At 38.1% G+C, this 24,142-nt stretch overlaps 1 protein-coding gene and 1 pseudogene across 6 annotated transcripts in view; both read right to left on the reverse strand.

Annotated features, from left to right (window-relative positions):
• Positions 1-24,142, reverse strand: part of APLP2 (amyloid beta precursor like protein 2) — a 102,184-nt gene that overhangs the window by 21,139 nt on the left and 56,903 nt on the right. For all 6 annotated transcript variants that reach the window (XM_043991936.1, XM_043991935.1, XM_043991934.1 and 3 more), the window contains exons 2-6: positions 15,096-15,269; positions 13,630-13,759; positions 2,573-2,685; positions 1,318-1,514; positions 538-770 (exon numbers count right to left, since the gene is read on the reverse strand). In XM_043991936.1, the coding sequence (XP_043847871.1) occupies positions 538-770; positions 1,318-1,514; positions 2,573-2,685; positions 13,630-13,759; positions 15,096-15,269 (847 nt within the window). The remainder of the gene's footprint in view (positions 1-537; positions 771-1,317; positions 1,515-2,572; positions 2,686-13,629; positions 13,760-15,095; positions 15,270-24,142) is intronic.
• LOC122746171 lies at positions 5,951-11,872 on the reverse strand (annotated as a pseudogene).

The raw sequence follows: 24,142 nt of genomic DNA on the forward strand, positions 1-24,142 counted from the left end.
GAGTATGTGTGTGTGTGGATACATATACATACACAATAGTATGGAGGATGGATAAAGGGACTTTTCATTTAGGTCAAATGTGGAAGATGGCATTAGCATGTTAACATATGCTTAATATATTCATTAAAGCAGACTACCTTACCTCTCATTTTCTTATAAAAGGGAGCAAGAAGTCTAAAAACACCCCACAAAAACAAAACGCTAATTATTCCAACAGGTGGTAAGGCTTTAAATATGTCTATATCCTGTTCTATAATTACACAGCAAATAAGAAAATTGCTTGTGCTTCAATCTAGCATCTCTCTCACTAGATGTGTCAGCTGCTAGGGGCACCATGCCAAGAAAACTGCCTACCAACTGTCAAAATGGGACTACCAATGCTCCTGACAGTTCATTTCACCTTCAGTGCATACAAGCACTATGCTTTAATTTCTGATTTACACACAGTGATTAAAGTTGAAGTATTAATAGCAATAGGATCCAATTATACATGAATTTTAAAGCCATGGCCCTATCCATAGACAAGTCAAAAATTACCTTTAACGTCATGGGTTATTTCCTTCTCAGAGAGAGTCCCATCACTGCTAGGTTCAGTTGGAGTCTCTTCAATGTAGCCATCGACTTTGTAGTTGTTATCATAGTAATAATCACGATCTTCTACCACTTCTTCCTCCTCCTCTTCTTCTTCTTCTTCTTCATCCCCTTCTTCCTCATCATCTTCCACAGCTGCTTCTGTGAAGTCTTCTATATCTGCCTCAGTAGGAAATTCACTGGAAGACCAAAATTGGAAATGAGAGCTAATTTTAATCCCTCACATACAAATTCCAATGCACCTAACCAATGACTCTTAGCATTCTTAAGCGTTCATATAGTAGGTTTCTGCCAGTCATGGATGACCATGGATAAGCATTCATATAAAACATGGTGATGTGGCTAGGAACAATATAAATATTAATAGTTACTAAGGTTCTCTATGACTGGCTCTGAGTTTATTACAATTAGATGCTTCAGGATGCTTCAGGATGAGAGCAATGTTGCCTCTACATTTTTCTTCTAGAAGTGCTACCCTTCTAAAAGTGATATGCAGGGGCAGGTAGGTGGTGCAGTGGATAAAGCACTGGCCCTGGATTCAGGAAGACCTGAGTTCAAATCCAGCCGTAGACACTTGACATGTACTAGCTGTGTGACCCTGGGCAAGTCACTTAACCCTCACTGCCCCACAAAATAAAATAAATAAAATAAATAAAAGTGATATGCAGCCATGTATGCGTACTAAAAAAAAACCCAAAAAACCATTTTTCTAAACTCAGACATTACCTTTTATAAATGTCATAGTCTTCATCTTCTTCATCATCATCTTCCTCATCCTCATCCTCATCTTCCTCTTTTGAGGAAATGGATTCAACTACTTTTGTTTGGGGACAGCACACATATTCAGTGCCATGAAACTGGTCCAGCCCACAGGGTAGCAGCATGCCATAACTGTACAAAGTCATTCCCTGAGACATACAGGCCTAGAAGAGAAAAAGAGACTATCAACATAGTTGAAGACACATTATAGTGAATTTAGTTCAAATAGTTCCCTTTTCCTGGCATTTCACTACAGAAAAATGTCTTCTTATGAAACAATCAAACTATATTCATATCTAAAATTCTAAAGAGCCAGAGAAAGCCTGTAGACAGACCATCGAGGTCCAACCTGTTTTTTGATTCTGGTTTTTAAGCAAATTTAAAAACTGAGGCCTGGAGAGGCAGAATGGACTTTCCTTAGGTTACAAAACAATTTAGGGGCAGAGCCATAATTTAAACTGAAATCCTCCAAGTCCAAGATTCTTTCTACTGTACCTGCTTCTATTAATTTCCAGAAATATACAATAATTTGTTATTCTGAACAGGTTAATATTGAATATATATCCAGGACCCACACTCAAAGCTCTCTTCCTGTTATCAAAAAATAAAGCTGTGGGGCAGCTAGGTGGCACAGTGGATAGAGCACCAGCCCTGGAGTCAGGAGGACCTGAGTTCAAATTCGGCCTCAGATACTTAACACTCACTAGCTGTGTGACCATGGGCAAGTCACTTAACCCCAATTGCCTTACTAAAAAAATAAAAAATAAAAAAATAAAGCCATGCACAGGGATATTCACAAACCTTGTTATAGTTTACTATGAGGTAACAATCCAGAATCAAGTGTTTTCATTTACTTTAGCAAAAAAAGGAAAAAGAAAACATTCCATGGCTACCTCTACAAAATGCTCTACCACACTTGCTGTTAGTGGCTATCATTTGTCAGTCAACTAACATGCATTTATTAATGACCTAATAGTTGCCAGGCACTGAAAAGTTACCTTTGAATTTCAACTACCGTTCAATCACAGGTCTAGTGAATGCCAGGCATGCCACCACTGACCAACTTTGTTCATAAGGATTACTAATTTTCCATTTTCATTTTCTTTAGAATATTCATATGATGACAAGAAGATGCAATAATAATCAACTGCAGGACAAGCTAAGATCTTGATCTTAAGTACTCATACTTCCCAATGACACCTAGCTTTATATCTTCTTTTACCTCTTTTGTTACAGCGTGCCAATGCTGGTGATACTCGCACACATCCGTTTTCTCCTTATGGAAAAACTGACACCTCTCTGGGACCAGCAAAACATCACTCACAAATTCACCCGCTGAAAAAAGAAAAAGGATTAATCACAGGCAAATTTTCTCTTCAAAACAATCTACCAACCAAGCATAAACACTCAAAGCTATTATAAGAATAATGATACCTCTATTACTAATTTACTCAAAAATTACACTCTATAACCATCCCCAAAATAAACTGGTTTCAAATGACTTTGCTGGCCTAGCAAAATTTCAGTTCCAAACAACATCTCACACCACATACCATGATATGCTCCAAATGGATATAGGAACCAAATATAAAAGACCACATCATAAACTATTAGAGGGGCAAGAAAGATACTTCAGAAAGAGAAATTTCTTGGGTGAACACAGCAGAGGATAAAAGTGGACAAACTGGACAATCTTGATTATGGGAAAGCTAATAGCCTTTGCACAAACAAAATTACTACACCTCGAATCAAAATGAAAATGGGGAAATGCAGAAGAAAAGCTTTGCACCAATTTACTCTGCTAAAGGACCGGTACCAAAGATACGTATATGGACCTGAGCTACTCTACAATAAATAAATAAATGGTCAAAGGTTATGAATAGGTACTTCTCAAAAGAAGGAAGCTATCAACAACCATGTGAAAAATACACCAAATGATTAAACAAGAAAAATGCAAATTACAACCACTATGAGGTTCTACATCATAACCATCAGACTGCCAAAGATGACAAAAAAGGAAAATGACAAATGCTGGAGAAGATGTAAAAGGAAAGGCACACTTTGTTACTCTTGGTAGAGCTGTGAAATGGTACAGGAAAAAAAAAAGTCTAGAACTATACTCAATAAATTCACTGAACCATGACTACTCTTTGACTTAGCAATATCACCACTAGGCACATACCCCAGAAACATCAAAGAAAAAAAAGCAAAGGATTATTATGTACAAAAATATTCATGACAGCACTTTTCCCCTAATAAACAACTGGAAACTAAGGCTGGGCCTACCAACTGGGGAAGTGCTCAACAAATCTTGTTACATGATTTCAATAGTATTAAAATGACATGGAATAGATTAGAAAAACCTGGGAAAACTAGGTTAAATGGTACAGAGGAGGCCAAGTCAGAACAACATTTAAAATTAGCACCAACACTTTAAACAAAAACAATTTGATGGGGAAATATGTTTAATGTGATTGTACATATATAACCTATATCAGATTGCTTGGCATCTTGGGAAGTAAAATAATTTGGAACTCAAAAATCTTATAAAAATGAAAAGTAAAGGGCAGCTAGGTGGAGCAGTGGATAAAGCACAGGCCCTGGATTCAGGAGGACCTGAGTTCAAATGTGGTCTCAGACACTTGACACTTACTAGCTGTGTGACCCTGGGCAAGTCACTTAACCCTCACTGCGCTGCAAAAATAAAAAATAAATAAAATAATAAATAAAATAAAAAGGAAGACAGCTTCAGAAAAATGTAGGAAGAATGCAACTGATGCAAAGTCAACTAAGCAGAACAATTTATACCAACAATATTGTAAAGATAGTCAACTTTGAAAGACAAAGTGACTAGGGGGCAGCTAGGAGGGGCACAGTGGACAGAGCACCAGCCCTAGATTCAGGAGGACCTAAGTTCAAATTTGACCCCAGACATTTATCACTTACTAGCTGTGTGACCCTGGGCAAGTCACTTAACCCCAACTACCCTGCCCCACCCCAAGACATAGTGACTGATCAACACAATGAACAACCACCAATTCTTTTTTTTTTACTTTAAAAAAAAAATTTTTTTTTTAGTGAGGCAATTGGGGTTAAGTGACTTAACCCCATTCTCATGTAAAGGAAAAGCCATATGTGCTGCACTTAAAGTACATATAGTCACCACTTAAACCAATCAGCCCTTTCTTCACGAGCACTGCAGCCAATGAATAATGCTAGTTAGAAGAAAGAAGGCTCCTGGCCCTATGTAACCTATATGTCAAAATATCGGAGGGGAATTTAAAGAAGGTCAGGATGCCGGCCTGCTGCCAGGGACACACTGATCCCCCGGTAAGTAAGTCTCCTTTAAATCAAGTCTCTCTTTCACCCTGGAGCTGCCAATGGCTTTCTTCAGGACTAGTTTTCATCTGGGTATGGGGACATTACGCACCTGAGCCCCAGCCCTATCGGCCCAGGGTGGGGGGGGGATGGGGGGGGGTGTGCAGCAAGACGACTGTAGGAATTTTTTTGGCATCACTACACACAGACATTATTTTAGGAAAATTTTTTAAATGCTATGATTGTTACATAAATGGTTCTCCTGGTTCTGTTCACCTCACTCTAAATTCATAAGTGCTCTGAAGTTTCCCTGAAATTGTCTAAGAAAGTTTCATCATTTCTTAGGGCACAGTAATATCTTATTAAAATTATATTTGTTCAGACACTCCCCAGTGGATGGGCAGTCCCTTCATTTTAAAAAATTTTTATTTTATTTTTGCCAATACAAAAACCTTTTACATAGATGGATCCTTTTCCCTTTTTGATCCCTTTGGGTATATGTATAAGAATGGTATTCCTTAGCCAAAGGGTATGAACATTTTAGTAACTTTTTCCAAATTGCTTGGCAGATATGCCTGACCAATTCACAACTCCACCAGAGCATTATCTTCCCATAACCCTTCTAAACATTTGCCATTACCATCTTCTGTCAACTTTGTCAATCTGATGGGTGTGAGGTAGAACCTAGAGTTGCTTTAATTTGCATTTCTCTAAGTGATTTGGAAAGTTTTTTCTTATAATCAGAGAGTTTGGATTTCTTCCCTTGAGAATTGCCTTTTCACATACTTTAGCCCTTTTTCATTTGGGAACTGGCTCTTATTCTTTTTTTTTTGCGGGGCAATGGGGGTTAAGTGACTTGCCCAAGGTCACACAGCTAGTAAGTGTCAAGTGTCTGAGGCCGGATTTGAACTCAGGAACTTCTGAATCCAGGGCCGGTGCTTTATCCACTGTGCCATCTAGCCGCCCTGGCTCTTATTCTTATACATTTGAAACAGTTCTCATTTATCTCCAGAATTGTAATCTTAAAAATTAGTTTTTTATGAGGTAATTTGGCGCTATTGGTGGATAAAGTGATAGACCTTGCTAGTCAATAAACCCGTGTTTGCCTCAGTTTGCTCCAAGAGAAAAGACTATATTTGGACTCTTCTCAGAGCCCTAAAGGCAGAGAGTGAGTCTGGTTTCAGGCCCAACAGCTTTGTGTCACCCCCCCACACCCCCCACCCCAAACCTCCCAGCAAGGGGCCGCTCAGCACAGGAGGCCTCGAGTGGAGGCTCCTGGGCCTTAGGCCCCAGCAGGGCCTGAAGAAAGGCCTGGGGGTTTTGTGGGAGCCGGGTTGGGCTGGGAGTTCACCTTGAGGCGCTGGAGGTGATCCCCACGTGACTCGGAGTTCAAGCCCTGGCTTGAGTTTTGTTTTGAAAAGTTATGTTTACACAAGCACTTGTTTAGTGAGGAATGGGGACTCTTACTCCAGCATAGGGTTGGGGCCTAAAGCCACAATATGATTGGTTGGTAAACAGAGCAATCTGATTGGTCAAACCCCAAGACCGGTTTTCTTTCTTGAAGAGTTATGAACACAGTATTGTTCTGAGGGGAAGCAGACACTCTTGCCCAGAATAGGTTTAGGCCTGTAAAATCTGATCGGTCCATTTGGTACAATCTGATTGGTTGTTGTTATGCTGTATGTTGATGGGGAGTCTGTAAATGAGGGGTATAATGTGATTAGTTGGAGGTGACCCCTTGAGGGGTATAAATAGAGGTGAGGGACCTCACTTCAGTGCACTCTCCAGCACATTCAGTAGGGTACCCATCTTCGTGAAGATTAATAAAGCCTTCACTCACCAACTGCTGCCTGCTTGGAATTTTTGAACAGCGACTTGCTAGCAACACTAGGGCTGCCAACACTAGAGCTGTGCAACACTATGAATGGTTAGCTTCATTTCTAACACCTCTACTGTCAAATAGGGAGAATAACAACATCTACTGGATTTGTGAGCATCAAGTAAGTTAATATTTGTAAAATGCTTAGCACTGACAGCACCTGGAAAATAGTAGGGGTTAGATAAAAGATTATCACCCTCCTCCCTTAGCAACAAAATCTGCCATGATAATTTTCCACAGTTAATCTTTTCCCTTCTAACCTTAAATATACTGGTTTTGTTTTAGCAAAAGTTTCATAATTTAATCAAAGTTTCATAATGTAATCAAAATTACATTTTATAAACACTTCTATCCACAGTTCTGAAAAGTAAATTATTCCTTTAATTAAAATTTGTTCATGATTTTCCTTTTTCAGTGACTAGTACAAGATAAATAGGTACAGATGGGTTTCCATTACATTAACTTTATCCACAAACTTTGCTATTTCCTTGGAAGACATTACAATTCTTAACTTCCTCCCCTCCTAATCTCTAATCCCACAGTAAAATGCAGCTGCCTCCTTCAAAGTTACCAGTGATCTTTTTGTTTAACAAATTTGATGGTCTTTTTTTTACTCTGTTTTTTTTACACCGTTCTTCATGTTTTTCTCCTGCATGCTGTCTCCTTTGTTTTCCCCCACATTCTCTCCTGGTTCTCCAACCCTGATAACTCTGTCTCATTTCCCTAGCTGATAATTGCCTACACAACATGGCCCCTAAGGATGAGCCCCAAGGCTTTCTCTTCTTGCTCCTCTTCTGTCTGTGCACTCTCACGTTGCAATTTCATCAGTGCCCATGGATTTAATTTTCTTCTCTATGCAGATGACTCTCAGATCTATATATCTAGTCTTAATCCCTTTAACAGTTCCCATTTGTCCAACCCCATATCACAGAACTGGCTATTGTACATTTAAAACTAGATATTTTCTATAGAACCCATCCCTCTTCTGAACATTTCTATTTCTGTTAATGGTGCCACCCATCCTTTCTATCATCCAATTCTCAAGTATGGCATCATCCTTGACTCATTCACCCTACCTAGCCAATCAGTTTTCAAACCCTACCATTTTTACAATTCCACACCTCTAATAATGCAGAGAACGCCCAAACTATTGCCCCAAATTGTTCTCCTTGCCACAAGTCACTATCCCACCTCCACTGATCCTCCAAAGAGCTCCCAAAGTGATTTTTCTAAAATGTGAGTCCAAAGATGTCCCTTCCTTACTCAAGAAACTCCAATTAGGTTTCCCTAACCAAATTTACTCTAAATAGCAAATATTTTTCATTCTTATTTAAATTTTTTGTTTTTTCAGGCAACGGGGGTTAAGTGACTTGCCCAGGGTCACACAGCTAGTAAGTGTCAAGTGTCTGAGGCCGGATTTGAACTCAGGTACTCCTGAATCCAGGACCGGTGTTTAACCACTGCTCCATCTAGCTGCCCCAATTCTTATTTAATTTTAAATAATTTTAAATAATTTTGAATAGTTTTTACACAATACACAATTATTATTATAGTTGTGCATGCGTATAATTAATAAATAAGGCACATGTTGAAAATAGATTTACAGGTAAATGTGCGATGTTTTTAAAACTGTTTTGCTGTGTCTCATTAATAATATAGTAAAAATCAAAGATTCAAACCTACAGCAATTGTAAGCTTAAATAGCAATCAACTTATAATAATTTACTGAACCAATTACAGCTGATTTGTGCAAGATATTTAAATGACATGATTAGAAAAACTTTGAAAATTTACTAAAGGAAATTCATTTTCACAATCAATGTTGATTCTGTACAGGTCTCTGTTATCAAATTTCTGGTCACCTTTGTTGAATACTTACTATGAAAAAAGAGGTTGTTTAAGACTCACCAGTCAGAAGAGTTCTGTTTTAAGTTTTGTGGAAGGTTTAATGCTATTGGATGAATTTAGAATTAGTAGGCCACAAAATTTATATACAAATTAGCCACACAACCCTGTTCTAATTGGCAAAGAGTTATGACCTAAAAAGTGAAAAGTCACAGGATAAAATCTGCAAAAGGCTCATTAATTCATAGGACATTATAAAGCTAACACTTATTTGCATTTCACCAGCCTAACAAAGTGAAACCACATGAAAATGTGGCATAAATGTCTATAGGATTTTAATTAGCTTATATCCCGTTTTTACCTCTTCCTCCTTTGTATTGTCAACCTCTATAATGTATAGTAGTGGCTAATTGGGATCTGGAGTTTCTCTTTTATTTGGGTGCTAGAACTTTTTTAATTACAAAAGACTGTTTCCTACCCCAATATTTCCCATTTCTCCTCTGACACTAAATCCCAAGAAGGTGGAAATAAGAAGTCTTATTCCTGGCTATCAGCTTCAAAGTATCCATTTTTGTAAAGATCAGCCCAGCTCCCCAAAGGAATAGACTAGCTTTCTATCTTTCCTGGGAGAAGCTTTGAAATAGCCTGCATTTCATAAGTAATTCTCACCAATAAATATTTACTTTTTATAAAAATCAAATAGGTCTCAAGGGTTAGGTTTTCTATGGTATGATAAATTTAAGTTTCAAAGAACATTTTTAAATGGCTCAATAAAACTCCAGTAAGAAGGAAATCTTTAATTTATAGATCAGCTGTCCTAAAGACATCAAATTGCAGCGTTGACAATTGGTACTTCATTGCTTCCAGGATCAGTTTGGATGGGCTTTAAAATTAATAATCCCGTGGATAGAGCACCGGCCCTGGAGTCAGGAGTACCTGAGTTCAAATCCGGCCTCAGACACTTAACACGTACTAGCTGTGTGACCCTGGGCAAGTCACTTAACCCCAATTGCCTCACACACAAAAAAAAAATTTAATAATCCCAAAAGACAGATGCAGCTGGGCTTTTTTGCAAGAAACATACAAACCAATTCAGAAACTACACATACATTCAATCCCACTTTCCTAACCATTGATTCAATGCTTAGAAAGCATTACCTTTTCAGTAAATAAATTTTTACCTTTTCATGTTTCTGATCAACTATCCCCACTTCCATCATTCTATTATTTTTCTACTAATATAATTCAACAGGAGATAACTACTGGCTATTAATAATTAAAACTTCTACCTGAAACATAGTAACTTGAGAAGCAATTGCAAACAGTTTAACTAAAGAGTATTTTAGCATTCCTTCAGGGATCATGGGGAAAAAAACTTCATGATTAGAGAAGAGGAAAAACTGTCTACAATACAACACTTAGATTATTATATTTCAGTAATATCCATTATCCATGTACTCAAACCACTTTCAAGTTTGGTAATCAAGGCGCTATTTCAAGAGGTCTAAACCTAACAGAACCAATACTCCAAAGCTGAAGTAAACAATGTGTGGCACCCAAACTGACCATTAAAGGCACTCTGCCTATCAAGTATACTTCTCAATCGCCATCTTCCTCAACCTTTTCCCCTCTATTCTTCTACCTCTTTCTTTCCACTATCGATATCTTTAGGTTTTTCAGGAACAATCATAGTCATTGCTAGCCCAGACAGGATAGTCCAAAAACACTTTGTACACCAAGGGTAAATTCCTTCTGATCCAAAAGAAACTTTTACTGAGAATCACACAAGGCATACACATAAAGCATTATACCAAGAATGGAATATAAAAATGAATAAAAGACTCTGTCACTGCTTTCAATGAACTTATAATTCACAAATGGGATAGACAAATTCAGAAATAAATAATACAAAGTACAGTGTGAAATATCATTAAAAGGTTTGAATGAGAAAAAGGATTAGAAAAAACTGATCCTAATAGCCTTTGATGGCTCATGACAGAGATATATATATTTTCTGATTAGAAAAGTCAGTCGGTACTATTCCTGCTTAGTTTCCATTGAATAATATTTTCTTATCTTTCTAAAGAATACAAATAAGGCTGCTGGTTAGAAGTCATTAATGTAGAGAGCACAGGGATCCTGAATTGTCATCCATGTCTGGGTTGTAATGACCACTATACTGAGCCTAGCTGGAAAAACCTTTCCCAATAGTGTTAGGAATAATCCTTCCTCAGGAACTTGAGATTTCATGGAGCAATTTCAAAAACTTCACTAGGAAGATCTACTGAAGAAACCCTTCATAATTATCAGTTTTCTGAAATCTCATAGTTGTCATTGTTCCACCATTAAAATGACTCTACTAACATTTCTAGTTCAGGGTTCAAGGAACAAGTGTTGCTTTAAAAAGGATACTCAATGGAAATAGTGGATGGAATCATAGTACTTAGAGATAGAGGGGACCTTCAGAAATCATTGGTCCTCCTATCCCCTCTCCTCATTTTCAGGTGAGCAAAGAGGCACAGAAAGGTGAATGAGAAATGTAAAAGGAACAAACAGAGTAGACATAATGAATGAATAAAGAGAGGAAAAAGGTATTCTTGCCAGCAAGTCCTGATTTGCTAAAAACAAAAAAAACCAAAAAAACCCAACCATCCTCCATGCTTTCAATGAGAAGGGGATAGGCCAGCCATAAAAGCACTTAGTACTCCCCCATTCTTTCTTAGTGTCTCCCCTAGAGTTGCTGTGATCTATGTGATCTGAAACAACCAACCAGTCAACAACACCACACATCCTACTCCTTTCCCCAATCCAAGTTCTTGGGGTCTGCAGTGATTGTTCCAATTATCCCATTACCTTTGAGAAAGGTCTAACCACTGACAATATTCAGGTCTAACGAAGCTAGCCTGTCAAGCACTTTGTTCAGTGAACATCAAGCAAACAGATTTGGAATACCTAACTCTAAAACACAAAGATGTCTTTTGCGCATTTTTTTTTTCAGGGGTGTGTGTGTGTGTGTGTGTGTGTGTGTGTGTGTATGTAACTAAGTTTATTGGAAAGAAGGCAAAAGTAAACATTAAACAGCTCCCTCTTGGTGTTTTGAAGTTCATCCCAACCGTAGGCTGGGTAACTTGCAGGTTGGACAAACTGCCAAAGTCCAGAAGTTTCAACATTTCTTAGGTATCAGGGTCCACTTCAATGATCTCCTGATCTAAAGCAGAGACCTCAGGGACATAGTTATCCCCTCCTTTCTCTTTCTTCTTCCTGAAATTTGATGGAGATACCTCTCACAGGGCCTTTCTGAATGCGCTTCATCAGATGAGTAACATATCCAGCAATCTTGTGGAGCTTCTTGTTGGGGATGATGGTGATCTCCTCGCACACACGCTTGTTGGTGTGGAAGTCATTGCCCAAGCGAGTGTAGTAGTTTTCGATGATGACCTATGCTGCCTTCTTCACGGTCTTGATCCCAATGCGACCCATGTTGTCAATCATTTTCTTGATTGACAGCATCACTAATGACAGCATAGGCTCTATAAACTATTGCTGTCATTTCTGAAACAGACTATAAACTATCTCTGACTTAGCAGGTGGTCTTGAATTGTTGCTATTGCCTGATATTTCATTAGGGTTGCCTCGCCATGAATCCCCTACCTTAGCTAAAGATCTTCTTTACTGTCTGGGTCCTTACTCCAAGCCATATCATCTATCTCTTTTTTTGGTGAGGCAATTGGGGTTAAGTGACTTGCCCAGGGTCACACAGCTAGTGAGTGTTAACTGTCTGAGACCGGATTTGAATTCGCATCCGCCTGACTCCAAGGCCGGTACTCTATCCATTGCATCACCTAGCTGTCCCGAAGCCTTATCATCTAAATAGGATCTGCCAGAACTTGCAGTTGGCTGGTATAACCATAAGAACTTAGAGTCAGCTCCAATGGATAAACTACCAGATAAAGACTTCAGTGAAGTAGGAGTTTTAACAATTTCAAAATCTCAAGCTACAGCATTTGGCAAATGGATAGAGATGGCAAAATGTTTTGGGGTGTGCATCAGTCAGCATGCAAATCTCTTTCTAACTGGTGGTACAAAGTTACCAGTATTTAATATAATCATCACAAAAAGTCATCTTGTTATGTTGTTTAAAGCAGATACAAATGTCAAAAGACAAATATAATTTATAGTGGTGTCAAGAATTATCTTTATGCAGAATCATCAGAGATAACCCCTCCCCCCCACACACATACTTAGAAATTTGCACAAATTAGCAAATGCTACTGGAATATTAGCTAGTGCCAGTTTATGCAGCTTGTTAGCTGCAGATATCCTAGAACTCTAAAAGTGATGCTGTTCTGCTTATACAGAGAAACCTGCTATCAACTAATGAAAATTCAGGTCTACATCTTCTTCAATAGTGAGTATGATAGAGGTGTATCAGGAAAGCAGACAACCTAAGCCTTTTAATGAGTTTTGTCCATAGAAATGTTGTATTTAATCTAAATATCAAAACACAAAGTTCTTCTCTGCCTTCCGTACCCAAAAACATTAAATAAAACTTATTCGTACTTATGCTTATTGAATCTCTTTTCCCTATTATGGAACAAATGATTTTTACTTCTCTAGTTTTCAAGATTTAGTTCCCCAAATCAGTCTATAAATGTGCTAAGTACAATGAAGTTATTTTGGAAAGTGAGTGGTTGGATGGTATACAATCAATTGAGCACTTGAAGCAACAATCCTATTGCCCTATAAACAAAATATTACAGCCTTGCTAAAAAGTAAAAAAAATTGCTACCTAGTTTGCAAAAGTCACAAATACCTTGCCAATCCTTAACCCTACAGGATGATACACAGGGAAAAAGTTACGGTACCCCTTCATGTTCTCAGGCAAGGATATCTCCTCTTTCCTTACCCAAAGCACATATTAGAATGTTGATTTGACCCAAACAGAAAATCTTTCTGTGATACTTCAAGATATTAGCCTCAAACAAATCTGGGAACATACCCAGACTGTTAAGGGCAATGGTTACTTAAGTTATATGAAAAGGGAGCAATGTTTGTTTTAACTGCAGAGGAAGACAGAATTAAATCCTCTGGAAAGGGAAGCCAGATATCAAAATCTGCCAAGAAACAAAGGTTCTACTCTCCTTTTCCCTCCCCTACTCCCATCTCCCTTTTGGGTCAAAAAAAGGAAAAACAGGACAAAAAAAGAAGAAAGGATATAAGTAGAAAAAATAACTCACCTATACACTTGTAGGGAATAACAATATGAGACCGAGGCTTGCACTGCTTCTTGCCTTTCTTGCACCAGTTGTCAATGACAACCCGTTTGTTTGCTTCCATCACATTGGTGATCTTAAGTTCTGGATACATCTATCAAAGGTAAGGAGAAGAAGGGAAACCATCAAACAACAACCCACTTTTGAAACTGTACATTCAAAGAATGCAAATCTAGAGCAAGTTGCTACAAAAGTAGAGCCTTTCCAACTCTCTTCAATATGCCCTAAGTTTTGTACCTCAGGTTACATTCATCTACAAGGTAATAGAGATACAAAAACTAAGAATGATGAAAAACCAACTCTCAAAGAAAAATACCCTATTTGGGAAACAACAGTTATGTAAATTAAGCATTTGTAGAATAAGTATAAAGATAATAATAAATACAAGGTAATCAGAGAGATGGTAATCAAAGCTTCAGGGATGAAGAAAGGATTTGTACTGAAAATGCTGCTAGAGATATGTCTTTAAGAAAGAGCAAGATGATACTAATTTGGTTAGTAACTAAGGACTATTTCTTGGCAAAGCAACCAACATTAGACAACATTCACGGTAATATGTGGAGAGCACAAAGGGAAAAAAATCCATAAAAATGTGAAAGAAAATCAGCATTGGACCAAAAAAAAAAAGAAAGGAAAAAACCCAACTCCACACATACACTATCACCAGCACTAAAACAAAAAACACCCTTAGATTTTGATTCCATTGCATTTTTTTACATGAAGAAATGTAATATCCTATAGTAAAGGGCTTTAAATTAGAGCCATACTAGCATAGCTCCTTATTTCATATTTTCCCCATGTTAGTCCTATTAAGATATTACATACAGGGGCAGCTAGGTAGCGCAGTGGATAGAGCACTGGCCCTGGAGTCAGGAGGACCTGAGTTCAAATCCGGCCTCAGACACAACACTTACTAGCTGTGTGACCCTGGGCAAGTCACTTAACCCCACTTGCCTCACTTAAAAAAAAAAAAAAAGATATTACATACACAGGCAGGTACACACATACACCCCTGAATTCTTTTCTAGGACAACACATGAGATTTTCTAGGTTAAGTGCTATTTTTTACTTCAACTTTCAGCATTGAGACAAGAATTTGGAAACCTTTAATAACTACCACCTATTACAATATGGGGCTTTTTGGAAACCAGGCCATCTTTAGACTATAAAACCTTTTTTGATAATCCTGGAGTGAAAACCAATGTAGCCAAAGTGAGCTCCTCTGCACCCTCATTCTGGGAAACATTGCAAAAGTGCCACTCCCAAAATACAGTTTTTTAAAGTATACACCTAAAGCTTCTATAAAGTCTCAATAATAAGCCCAATATTAAAAGGCTAAAGTCAGATCTGAGTGACCAATAGTGAGGTACTTAAACTCTATGCCTATTTATATGCAACTCCAAATTGCAGTAAAGATTCCAACATCTCACCTCCTGACAATACTGAAGAACTTCTTCTCTTGTTCCAAAGCAGGTCTTGGTTCCTGTTGGGTCTGGTTCCCATTTCCCAGTCTGAATGTTGACGTGCATGTTCAACTTTCCACAAAACATTGCAATCTGAGGCTCAGCTACAGCAAACCCCGTTCCTGTATTTGCTGCAAGTGCCTGCAAAAAAAGAAAAGTTAAATTTACTTTTATTTTTGTCTTTTTAAACACATCTGCCTCTTTGTGGCACAGAGGTGACCCTTGACACTTGAAAGCTATCACACCAGAGTACAAGCTCTGGCAGATTCTTCCATATTGGAAAGTCTTCAAATATGGCTCTGGTAAAGACTAAATCTGCTGCCAGAGAGTCAACTTAGCTTAGTAAAGAGAGTTTCATCACCAGTATGCTGGCAACAAAGGTGATAAATTATTTGGCCATGGCAACCCGTGGAAAGAAAAAAAAAAAAAGCAACAAATCACTGTGTGACCTCCTCAGCTTTCACAATGATGGTGATTTAATGGCAGCAAAGAGAGCAGAGGGTAGTAAGAATTACACCATTTGAAAAACTGTCTACTGGCTCTCTAAATGAAGTCTTTGCCCAGTGATCAATGAATCAAACTATGATTAGAACTGAACAACTGAAAGGAGGCCTCTAGTATCTTGGAAACAACCTACCAGGAAAGAAATGTCCAGGATTTGTGTCCCACTTCAATGGAGGGAATATCTACAAAAGGGATTACAAATCTGCTTTATCATATAAGTATAAAAGCAAAGCATATCCAGCTATATTAATTCAAAGTTGAATTCCAATAAAGCTCTACCTTCACATTGAGCCAGAATTGGATGAGTCTTTGCAGAGAAACAAGGGATAACGTAACAACTTTTGCAAAAGTAATTTTCTCCATAATCTGGAGCCTATAAACGACCTCAGGCAACTTAGAACTTTTAAAAACCTAAATTGTTATAAATTCATTTTACTACCAAGAAGTTTCATGTAAAAGTAAACATAACATTCTGAAAGGCCTTTCCTGGATAGCAGTACTTTAACTGGTGGAAGATGCAAGCACCAACAACACAAAATAATTTAACTAACTATATCTTGACAAGAAATAACTAGTTCTCAGAGCAGTAATCACTTCAAAATGAGCTGTCTATGTGTAGTCTAGATCAAACTGTTTAGAGCAAAAGGTCACACTGAGTAGCAAATTAGAAAAAAAGGGAAAAGATGAAAAGACATGGCTGCCATTAAAGGTTAGACGCGAGTTAAATATACTACTGAACCTGAAAATTGAAACTAAGCAACTATTTTAAGCAATGCAGAACCTGCAAGAGGTCAAAAGAGATTAAATCAATCAACATTTTATATCCATGGGAAGTGGAGAAACATGGCAGCCTAAGCTAACTTTTTTGCAAAGCAATATCACCTCTTCAGACAGCTGAGGTGAAAATGATCTGGCAAGGAGTTTAGTATTAGATCCAGCTAAAACCAACTTTCCCCAAGAGAGTTTATAGATCAAATTGGAAGGAAAATAGACATAAATAAAAATCTATTGATATTTGAAGTCTCCTACCTTTTCTCAATAACAGTGAAATTACTATATCTGAACTCCAGCACCTTCAGTACCCAATTTAAGAGGTAAAAAGGGGGGCAGCTAGGTGGCACAGTGGATAAAGCACCGGCCCCGGATTCAGGAGTACCTGAGTTCAAATCCGGCCTCAGACACTTGACACTTACTAGCTGTATGACCCTGGGCAAGTCACTTAACCCCAATTGCCCAATTGCAAAAAAAAAAAAAAAAAGAGGTAAAAAGGACACCAAAAATTATAAAGTCACAATGAAGAAAGAGCTATACTTATACTGAAAAATGAGCTGGCATTGACAATATGTTAGGAACTCCAAAATCCATTTTCAAGTTATTTAAAAGAGGGGGAGATTCCAAAAGAATGGAAATGATCAAATGGTACTTCTATATTCCTGCCCCACCAAATAGGTCAACTGAGATGAATACACCTATTTCTCTGATCTAAAAGAATTTTGTGCAAAAATGACCTATTGGGGCAGCTAGATGGCGCAATGGATAGAGCACCAGCCCTGGAGTCAGGAGTACCTGAGTTCAAATCCGACCTCAGACACTTAACACTTACTAGCTGTGTGACCCTGGGCAAGTCACTTAACCCCAATTGCCTCACTAAAAAATAAAATTTAATTTAATTTAATTTTTAAAAAATGACCTATTCATCTAATGATGGTATCCTTGAAAATATGATAAATGGAAAACACAGATGACTGACTTCTGTGTGAGGTCTTTTCAAGAACATAGGCTATTGGGGCAGCTAGATGGTGCAGTGGATAAAGCACTGGCCCTGGATTCAGGAGTACCTGAATTCAAATCCGGCCTCAGACACTTAACACTTGCTGGCTGTGTGACCTTGGGCAAGTCACTTGACCCCAACTGCCTCACCCCCCCCCCCCAAAAAGAACCTAGGCTATAAAGGTATAACCAATGGACAGCATTAGTATTCCACTGGAACCCCATGCAGTATTAAGGGAAGCAGAAGGAGGTCCCTAGTTATGTGGGACATATTTAAAGAAAAACATGCTCTTAATCACAAAGGTTAAAAAGACGGTTCCAGTATAAAAAAGCATGCACATTGATAAAAATATAGAATCATCCAAGTATGGTTAGAAAAAAACAGAATGTATCAGAAAATAAGAGAATGAGAACAGAGATAGAGAGAAGGAAACATTTCTGAATGATAATAAAGAACCTGTACTTAAATTTCCCTATTTTTAGCTTCTTAACTGTAATGGACTTTTCAATTCCTAATTCCTATTCCTATTTCCATAACTACACAGGAAAGGATGGGGGGTGGGGGGGAGAGAGAATCTAGAAAGTTGTAACAAACGTGTGAATCAGAAAACAATAAGGAAATTAGAAGAAAAAACTACAGCTTAATCTTAACAAAAACTAAGAAAGCCTTAATTGTCACCTAGGTCCTTCAATATTTTACACAAAAACAAAATAAGAAAGCAAGCTACCATTACTAGCCTTCTTCTGGTACAGTATTTAATCCTTTAAAGATACAAGACAAAAAAAAAAAAAAGATACAAGACAGAAGTGAACATAACGCTTAATTCTGAAAGAGGAATAAAAGATCTCAATTAGTTAACTTGTATCTCAGAGCCATGACCCTTAGAAGTGGCCAAATTTAATGGAGGCAGATATGAATCGGCCGAAAAGATTGTCTCACATATTACTTACTCATTATGGTTGTTGACCAAAAGACCACAAGAATTCGAAGTGTATAAATGTTCCGTTTATGGGTCAACCACCAAGGTCAATAGACCAGTGGTAAGTGCATTTGATCTTTGTGCCGAGATGGTCAGTTATTATCTCCCAGAAAACGATTCTAAAATACCAGAGGTTAGACGGCAGGAAGAGGCAGGCAAAGAACAAACAGATCTTCACATCAGTTATTACCAAGGGGGAAAAAAAGAAGCATATCTGGAATCATTCCAGACAGCTAATATACTACAGTGATTCACTCCTGAGTTCAGAGAGATTAATCCTTGTGGTCATGAGAGACTCTCAAGGAGTTATCATTTGAAACATAAAAAGCCTCAATGGGCCACATCTAGGAATCAACTCATCAAACTTCACTCCCTTCCCCTCTTCCTCACTCTCTCCTAAGACTACACAGAAAGATAAAAGTTAATTTTTCTATAACGTTTCCATTTTCTCCAACTTTTACCCCCCTAAATTTGTTCTCATTTTCTCAGGTATGGATTGAAGTAGTCCATTTTATCCACACACAAATCAATCTGTTCTCTAATCTAAAATGTTACAAATGCTAATTCTGTGTTAAGTCAGCATTTTTTATGTCCTATGAACCTGGAAACCTCTAGGAAAGAAAATTAATGCTAGTACTTTTGGCACTTGAGCTGGTGTTCTTGTGATCCATGCAGACTGCAGCATTTTTAAGGGTCTAAAAACAAACTGCACTCAATTGCTTTCCTGGTCCAGTACTTCCATTTTAGTTAATAATTTGGCCTCAAATTTGAAATCTTGTTTTATAATTAGGCTTGGAAAGCCAACCGTAGCTACCCAAGAAGACTAATCCAACCATATACTATGTGCTTTTGAAAACTTAGGATTTAAATTGGCAGAAAAGAGGAGAAAAAATTTCAGATTTGAATCTCACTCAAGCCTTAATTCAATCCAAATATAAAAACAAACCCCAGACACTCTTCTAGGCCCTGGGCATACAAACCAATACAAAAAGAAACAGTCCAACCCTCACTTCCACCCCAAAAGAGTACATTCTAAGGTCAGATTTCAAGATGAATCCAAACAGAACACAAAAGTAGTTTCAAATTCCAAAGAACAATAACTGTAGTGACTGAATTAAAAGGGAGCACATGCTTTGAAGGAAGCAAAGCACTGAGTCAGAGGTGAGTGAAAATAAAGTGCGTTCCAAGCAGGAGTATAGAGGCAGGGAGTAGTTGATAAAAGGTTTTGTATAATTAATCAATGAAAATCTATACAATTAAAAAAGAAAAAAAAAGAAAATCTGTACAATTAATCAATCAAAAACTTATTAAGCACTACTATATACCAGGCTCTGTGTTGGAGATACAAAGAGATAAAAACAGTACCTGTCCTTAAGAAGCTTACAGTCTAATGGGGAGACAACTTGGCAAGCTATGTAGGGACTGAATAGGAAATAAGAGAGGGAAGGCACTGGTATCAAGCAAGAAAGGTTAAGAAAATCTTCCTGTAGGTAGGATTTTACTTGAAACAAAGGAATAAAGGAAGTCTATAGGTGGAATTGAAGAGGGAGAGCTTTCCTTGGTTATGAAGAAATGACGGGTCAAGAAATGCATCAAGGGGGGGCAGCTAGGTGGTGCAGTGGATAAAGCACCAGCTCTGGATTCAGGAGTTCCTGAGTTCAAATTTGGCCTCAGACACTTGACACTTACTGGATGTGTGACCCTGGGCAAGTCATTTAACCCCCATTGCCCTGCAAAAAAAAAAATTCTTGGGGGTGGCTAGGTGGCACAGTGGATAAAGCACTGGCCCTCAATTCAGGAGTACCCAAGTTCAAATCCGGCCTCAGATACTTGACACTTACTAGCTGTGTGACCCTGGGCAAGTCACTTAACCCCCATTGCCCCACCAAAAAAAAAAAAAAAAGAAAGAAAGAAAGAAATGCATCAAGGAAAAGAACTCAAGAAAAAAAGAAATAAGAAATGACTGGAAAACTAAGGAAAGACCAAATTGTGAAAAGCTTTAAATTTTGGGCTAAAGAGTTTATATTTCATCCTAAAGGCACCAACTATTGAAGATTTTTCAATAGAGGAGTAACATGGTTAGATCTCGATTTCAGGATGTTTTTAATTAGACAACTGTGAAGAGAGAGAGAGTGGACTGAAAAGGGGGAAACCAGGAATTAGAAAGTTGTTATTGTTGCTGCTGAAGCATGACATCAGGATGTCATGACTTGCAGTGAATTGGATTTAAGTGAGAGAGGGCTGTGCAAAGTCACCAATGTCACACTCTCCTCCAGAGCCATCTCTGGACATTCATCCAGGTGGTTTCTGTGATTTCTCTAGTTGCCCAAAGGTGGAAGAATGAGTAGCTGTTGTTTGTTTTTCATTTTCAAAGAAGACCATGACATCAGGATGATGTCATAACTTGCAGTGAATTGGATTTTAAGTGAAGGGCTGTACAAAGTCACCAACCTCACTCCCTCCTTCAGAGCCATCTGGGTCCAGTGGAAATTGATATCAGGATGACTGGAGATGGTTCCAGATATTTAAGTAAAGTGGGGTTAAGTGACTTCCCCAGGGTCACACAGCTAGTACGTGTTTGAGGCAAGATTTGAATTCAGGTTGTCCCAATTTCAGGGCCAGTGCTCTATCCACTGTGCCACTTAACTATCCCTAATTAGAAAACAGATAGATGGAGAGAACACAGATCCTGAAGTCAGGAAGAACCCAAGCTCAAATCCTGCCTCAAACTCTTAATAGCTATGCAACACTAGGGAAGTCATTCAATCTCTCCTCATTTCAACTTCCTCATGGCTAATATAGGGGCAATAATAGCAGCTTCCTCACAGGGTGATTCTAAGATAACATAACTGAAGTGCTTTAAAGATGATAAAGTAATATATAAATTTTACCAATTAGTAATAGTGGTAGTTGTGGTATTAAAAGTTCAGAAGCGGGGCAGCTAGGTGGTGCAGTGGATAGAGCACCGGCCCTGGATTCAGGAGGACCTGAATTCAAATCTGGCCTCAGACACTTAACACTTACTAGCTGTGTGACCCTGGGCAAGTCACTTAACCCTCATTGCCCCCCCTCCCCAAGTCTAGGAGAGAAACAAATAAATGGAACCTGGACAGAGATAGAGGTCACATGAATAGTATAAAAGGGATTATGTGAAAAATGCTGTGGTGGTAGGATCCACAAATTTTGGCAACTGACTGATTATGTGAGAGCTGAAGGAAAAGTGGTGGTACCCTCAACATATATGGAAATTTAGAAGATTAAGTTTGGGTGGAAATACTGTTTTAGATAAGTACTCAGCACAGTGTTTGGCACATAGGAGGTACTGTGCTATGCTGACTTGATATCTGTAATGATTGGAATAACGCCACCTGCTGGATACTAACTGTAGAAGAGTTCTGCCCATGAAGCGAAGGTCTTTGAGGGCAAGACCAGGAGTCAGGAAGTGACGCGGGCTAGTGGGAGGAGGAAGGAAGAGACTGGCAGCTCGGTCTCGGGCTCTTTCCTTTGGACTCTGGTGGAGAAGGGAGCTAGAAATGTGCTCTCCCTTTAATAGATAGGAATCTAGGCCTTTTTCTCTCTCTTTACCAAATTCTTATTCTCCTTAATAAATGCTTAAAAGTCTAACTCTTGCTAAGCTTATAATTTATTGGCGACCACTCATTAGATATTTTAGACAGACTAGCTAGAATTTTAGCCCTTAACAGATGGCTGACCACGAAGAGGAAAGCTAAACCTCAGTCTTCTGATCTTCTGGTTGGGTAAGAAATTTCCCCTACCCTTTAAATTGCTAAGTACTGGTGTACTGGCTGTGTTTTCCTTTAAATTTTTTCAAATGGACCTTTTAAACTCCCTAATTACCCTATTTTTGATTTTAGTCTGTTTAACCAGACAATGGGAGATAAGATCATGTTAATGCTTTGTTTTTGTGGATTTTCTATTTTTCTTTTTATTTTTGTTAAAGAGCCAGTAACTTACTCACACAAGGAAATATCTCTCCCTCTCCCAACCATGCTTTTTCAGAGAAACCTGAAGAGATTCCTGCTGCTTTTCCCAGTTCCAACACTAATTGTTGCTCTAATTTTGCATGCCTGGAGGCAATGACCCACCCTCTAGAAGCTTTAATCCCCTAGCACCTGGAGGCAAAGTGGGGGAAGAGGAATCCAGGCCTGAGTTCAAAATCAAGTCTGATTCAAATTGCGCTGGTCCCTCCCCTCCTCTCCAGACCCCACCCTCTACTCCCCCCCATGGCCAAGCCCATTGCTTCCCTGGCCTGGGAAGTCCAGAAATCTAATGCTCATGCGCAACTTTCTCTAACTACATTTGCAGCTTCAGGCTCAGCCCTTCCCCAGCCTGGCTGTGCTTCTGAGACAACCTTAGAAAGCCCTTTAAGTTCCACATATGCCCGTTTTGTTCGTAATTTTGCTAACCTGCTTTTGTCTTTAATTAGTAATATTATAAAGCATTTGTATGGTGAAAAGACTGACAGACAATATAGAGTGGTTAAAGAAGAAAAACTTAAGCTGAATAAGAATGACAATCATCACCATAGTTCAAGACTCCGCTTCTTTTGCCATGGAAGGGTATATATTGTACAGAAATGTAGAAGTAAGCAGCAAGGTACTGATATGAGTATTGGGGATTTTAGATATCGGAATCAAGAGTGTTCTGAATTCACTCAGATTATTAATGTCAGTTCAGAGGTTACATAGGATTTCTATGCTATTACATATACATTTTGGAATTAATGGTATAGGTTTATTTTCATAGAGATTTTAATGCTTTTGAGATTGTGTCTTATACTTAGTTTCTAAAACAAGGAGAATATTTGTAAAAGCTTTTTATAGTCATGCGATCAAGTTTATATTTTGTAATACTCTTATTAATATTAAGTTCATATTCATTTAGATTTCCCTAGTTTGAATTCATTGTCTTTTATTATTCCACGTGTATTTTCTTCTATTCATTCATCTATCTAATTTTGAAACATGGTTTTGATTTCATAATACAATGTTAATTCTAGGAGTATTGTGCTCCCATATTCTGAGTTGTTTGTTTTTGTTATTTTTTTTCTCAACTGATTATTTGATCAAACTCTTTAAAGCATTTCCCTGGCAAATTGTTTGCCATGGCAAGTGTAAATTGATTCTAGAAGTATTATTTTTGATAAGCATATTCCAAAAAAAAAAAAAGAGGGGAACATTTGTAAAAGTTGTCTTTGAGATTGTGTTGTGCTTTAACTTTTATTTAAATATGTTCAGATTTTTCAAAAAAGTAATTGTATACTAAGTAAAAAAAAGGGGTATTATTTGAAATTGTTGCATAATTATATATTGTGTTCTGAGTCAAGATGTATTCACATTTTTTGCAATCATTTATTATCCTCAATTTTTAAATCCATATGAGACTTGGATTATGGGAACTTATCATTTAAGACATTAATTGCCTTTATTCTGAGTTATCAGATGCCAGTTGGCCAAGATGCCATCCAATCACAAGAGGAATACATGCAAGAGCAGACACTGAATTGTCACATGAGGGGAGACATGCATGAAGTCAAGGTATGGCCGAGGGAACGGCTTTTGACTAATGTTGAGGTTGGATTCTCTTGGTTTAATATTTTATTTTATTTTTCCCCACAATATTGTACAGATGGCTGGAAGTATTCATCCCACCCATCTTATTCTACGCCTGGCTTCTATGCTCCCTCCTATATGCCTGATGCCATGGACATCTCAATCCCATGCATCTGATTAAGTCTGA

This window comes from Dromiciops gliroides, chromosome 3, assembly GCF_019393635.1.
Source record: "Dromiciops gliroides isolate mDroGli1 chromosome 3, mDroGli1.pri, whole genome shotgun sequence".
Lineage (NCBI taxonomy): Eukaryota > Metazoa > Chordata > Mammalia > Microbiotheria > Microbiotheriidae > Dromiciops > Dromiciops gliroides.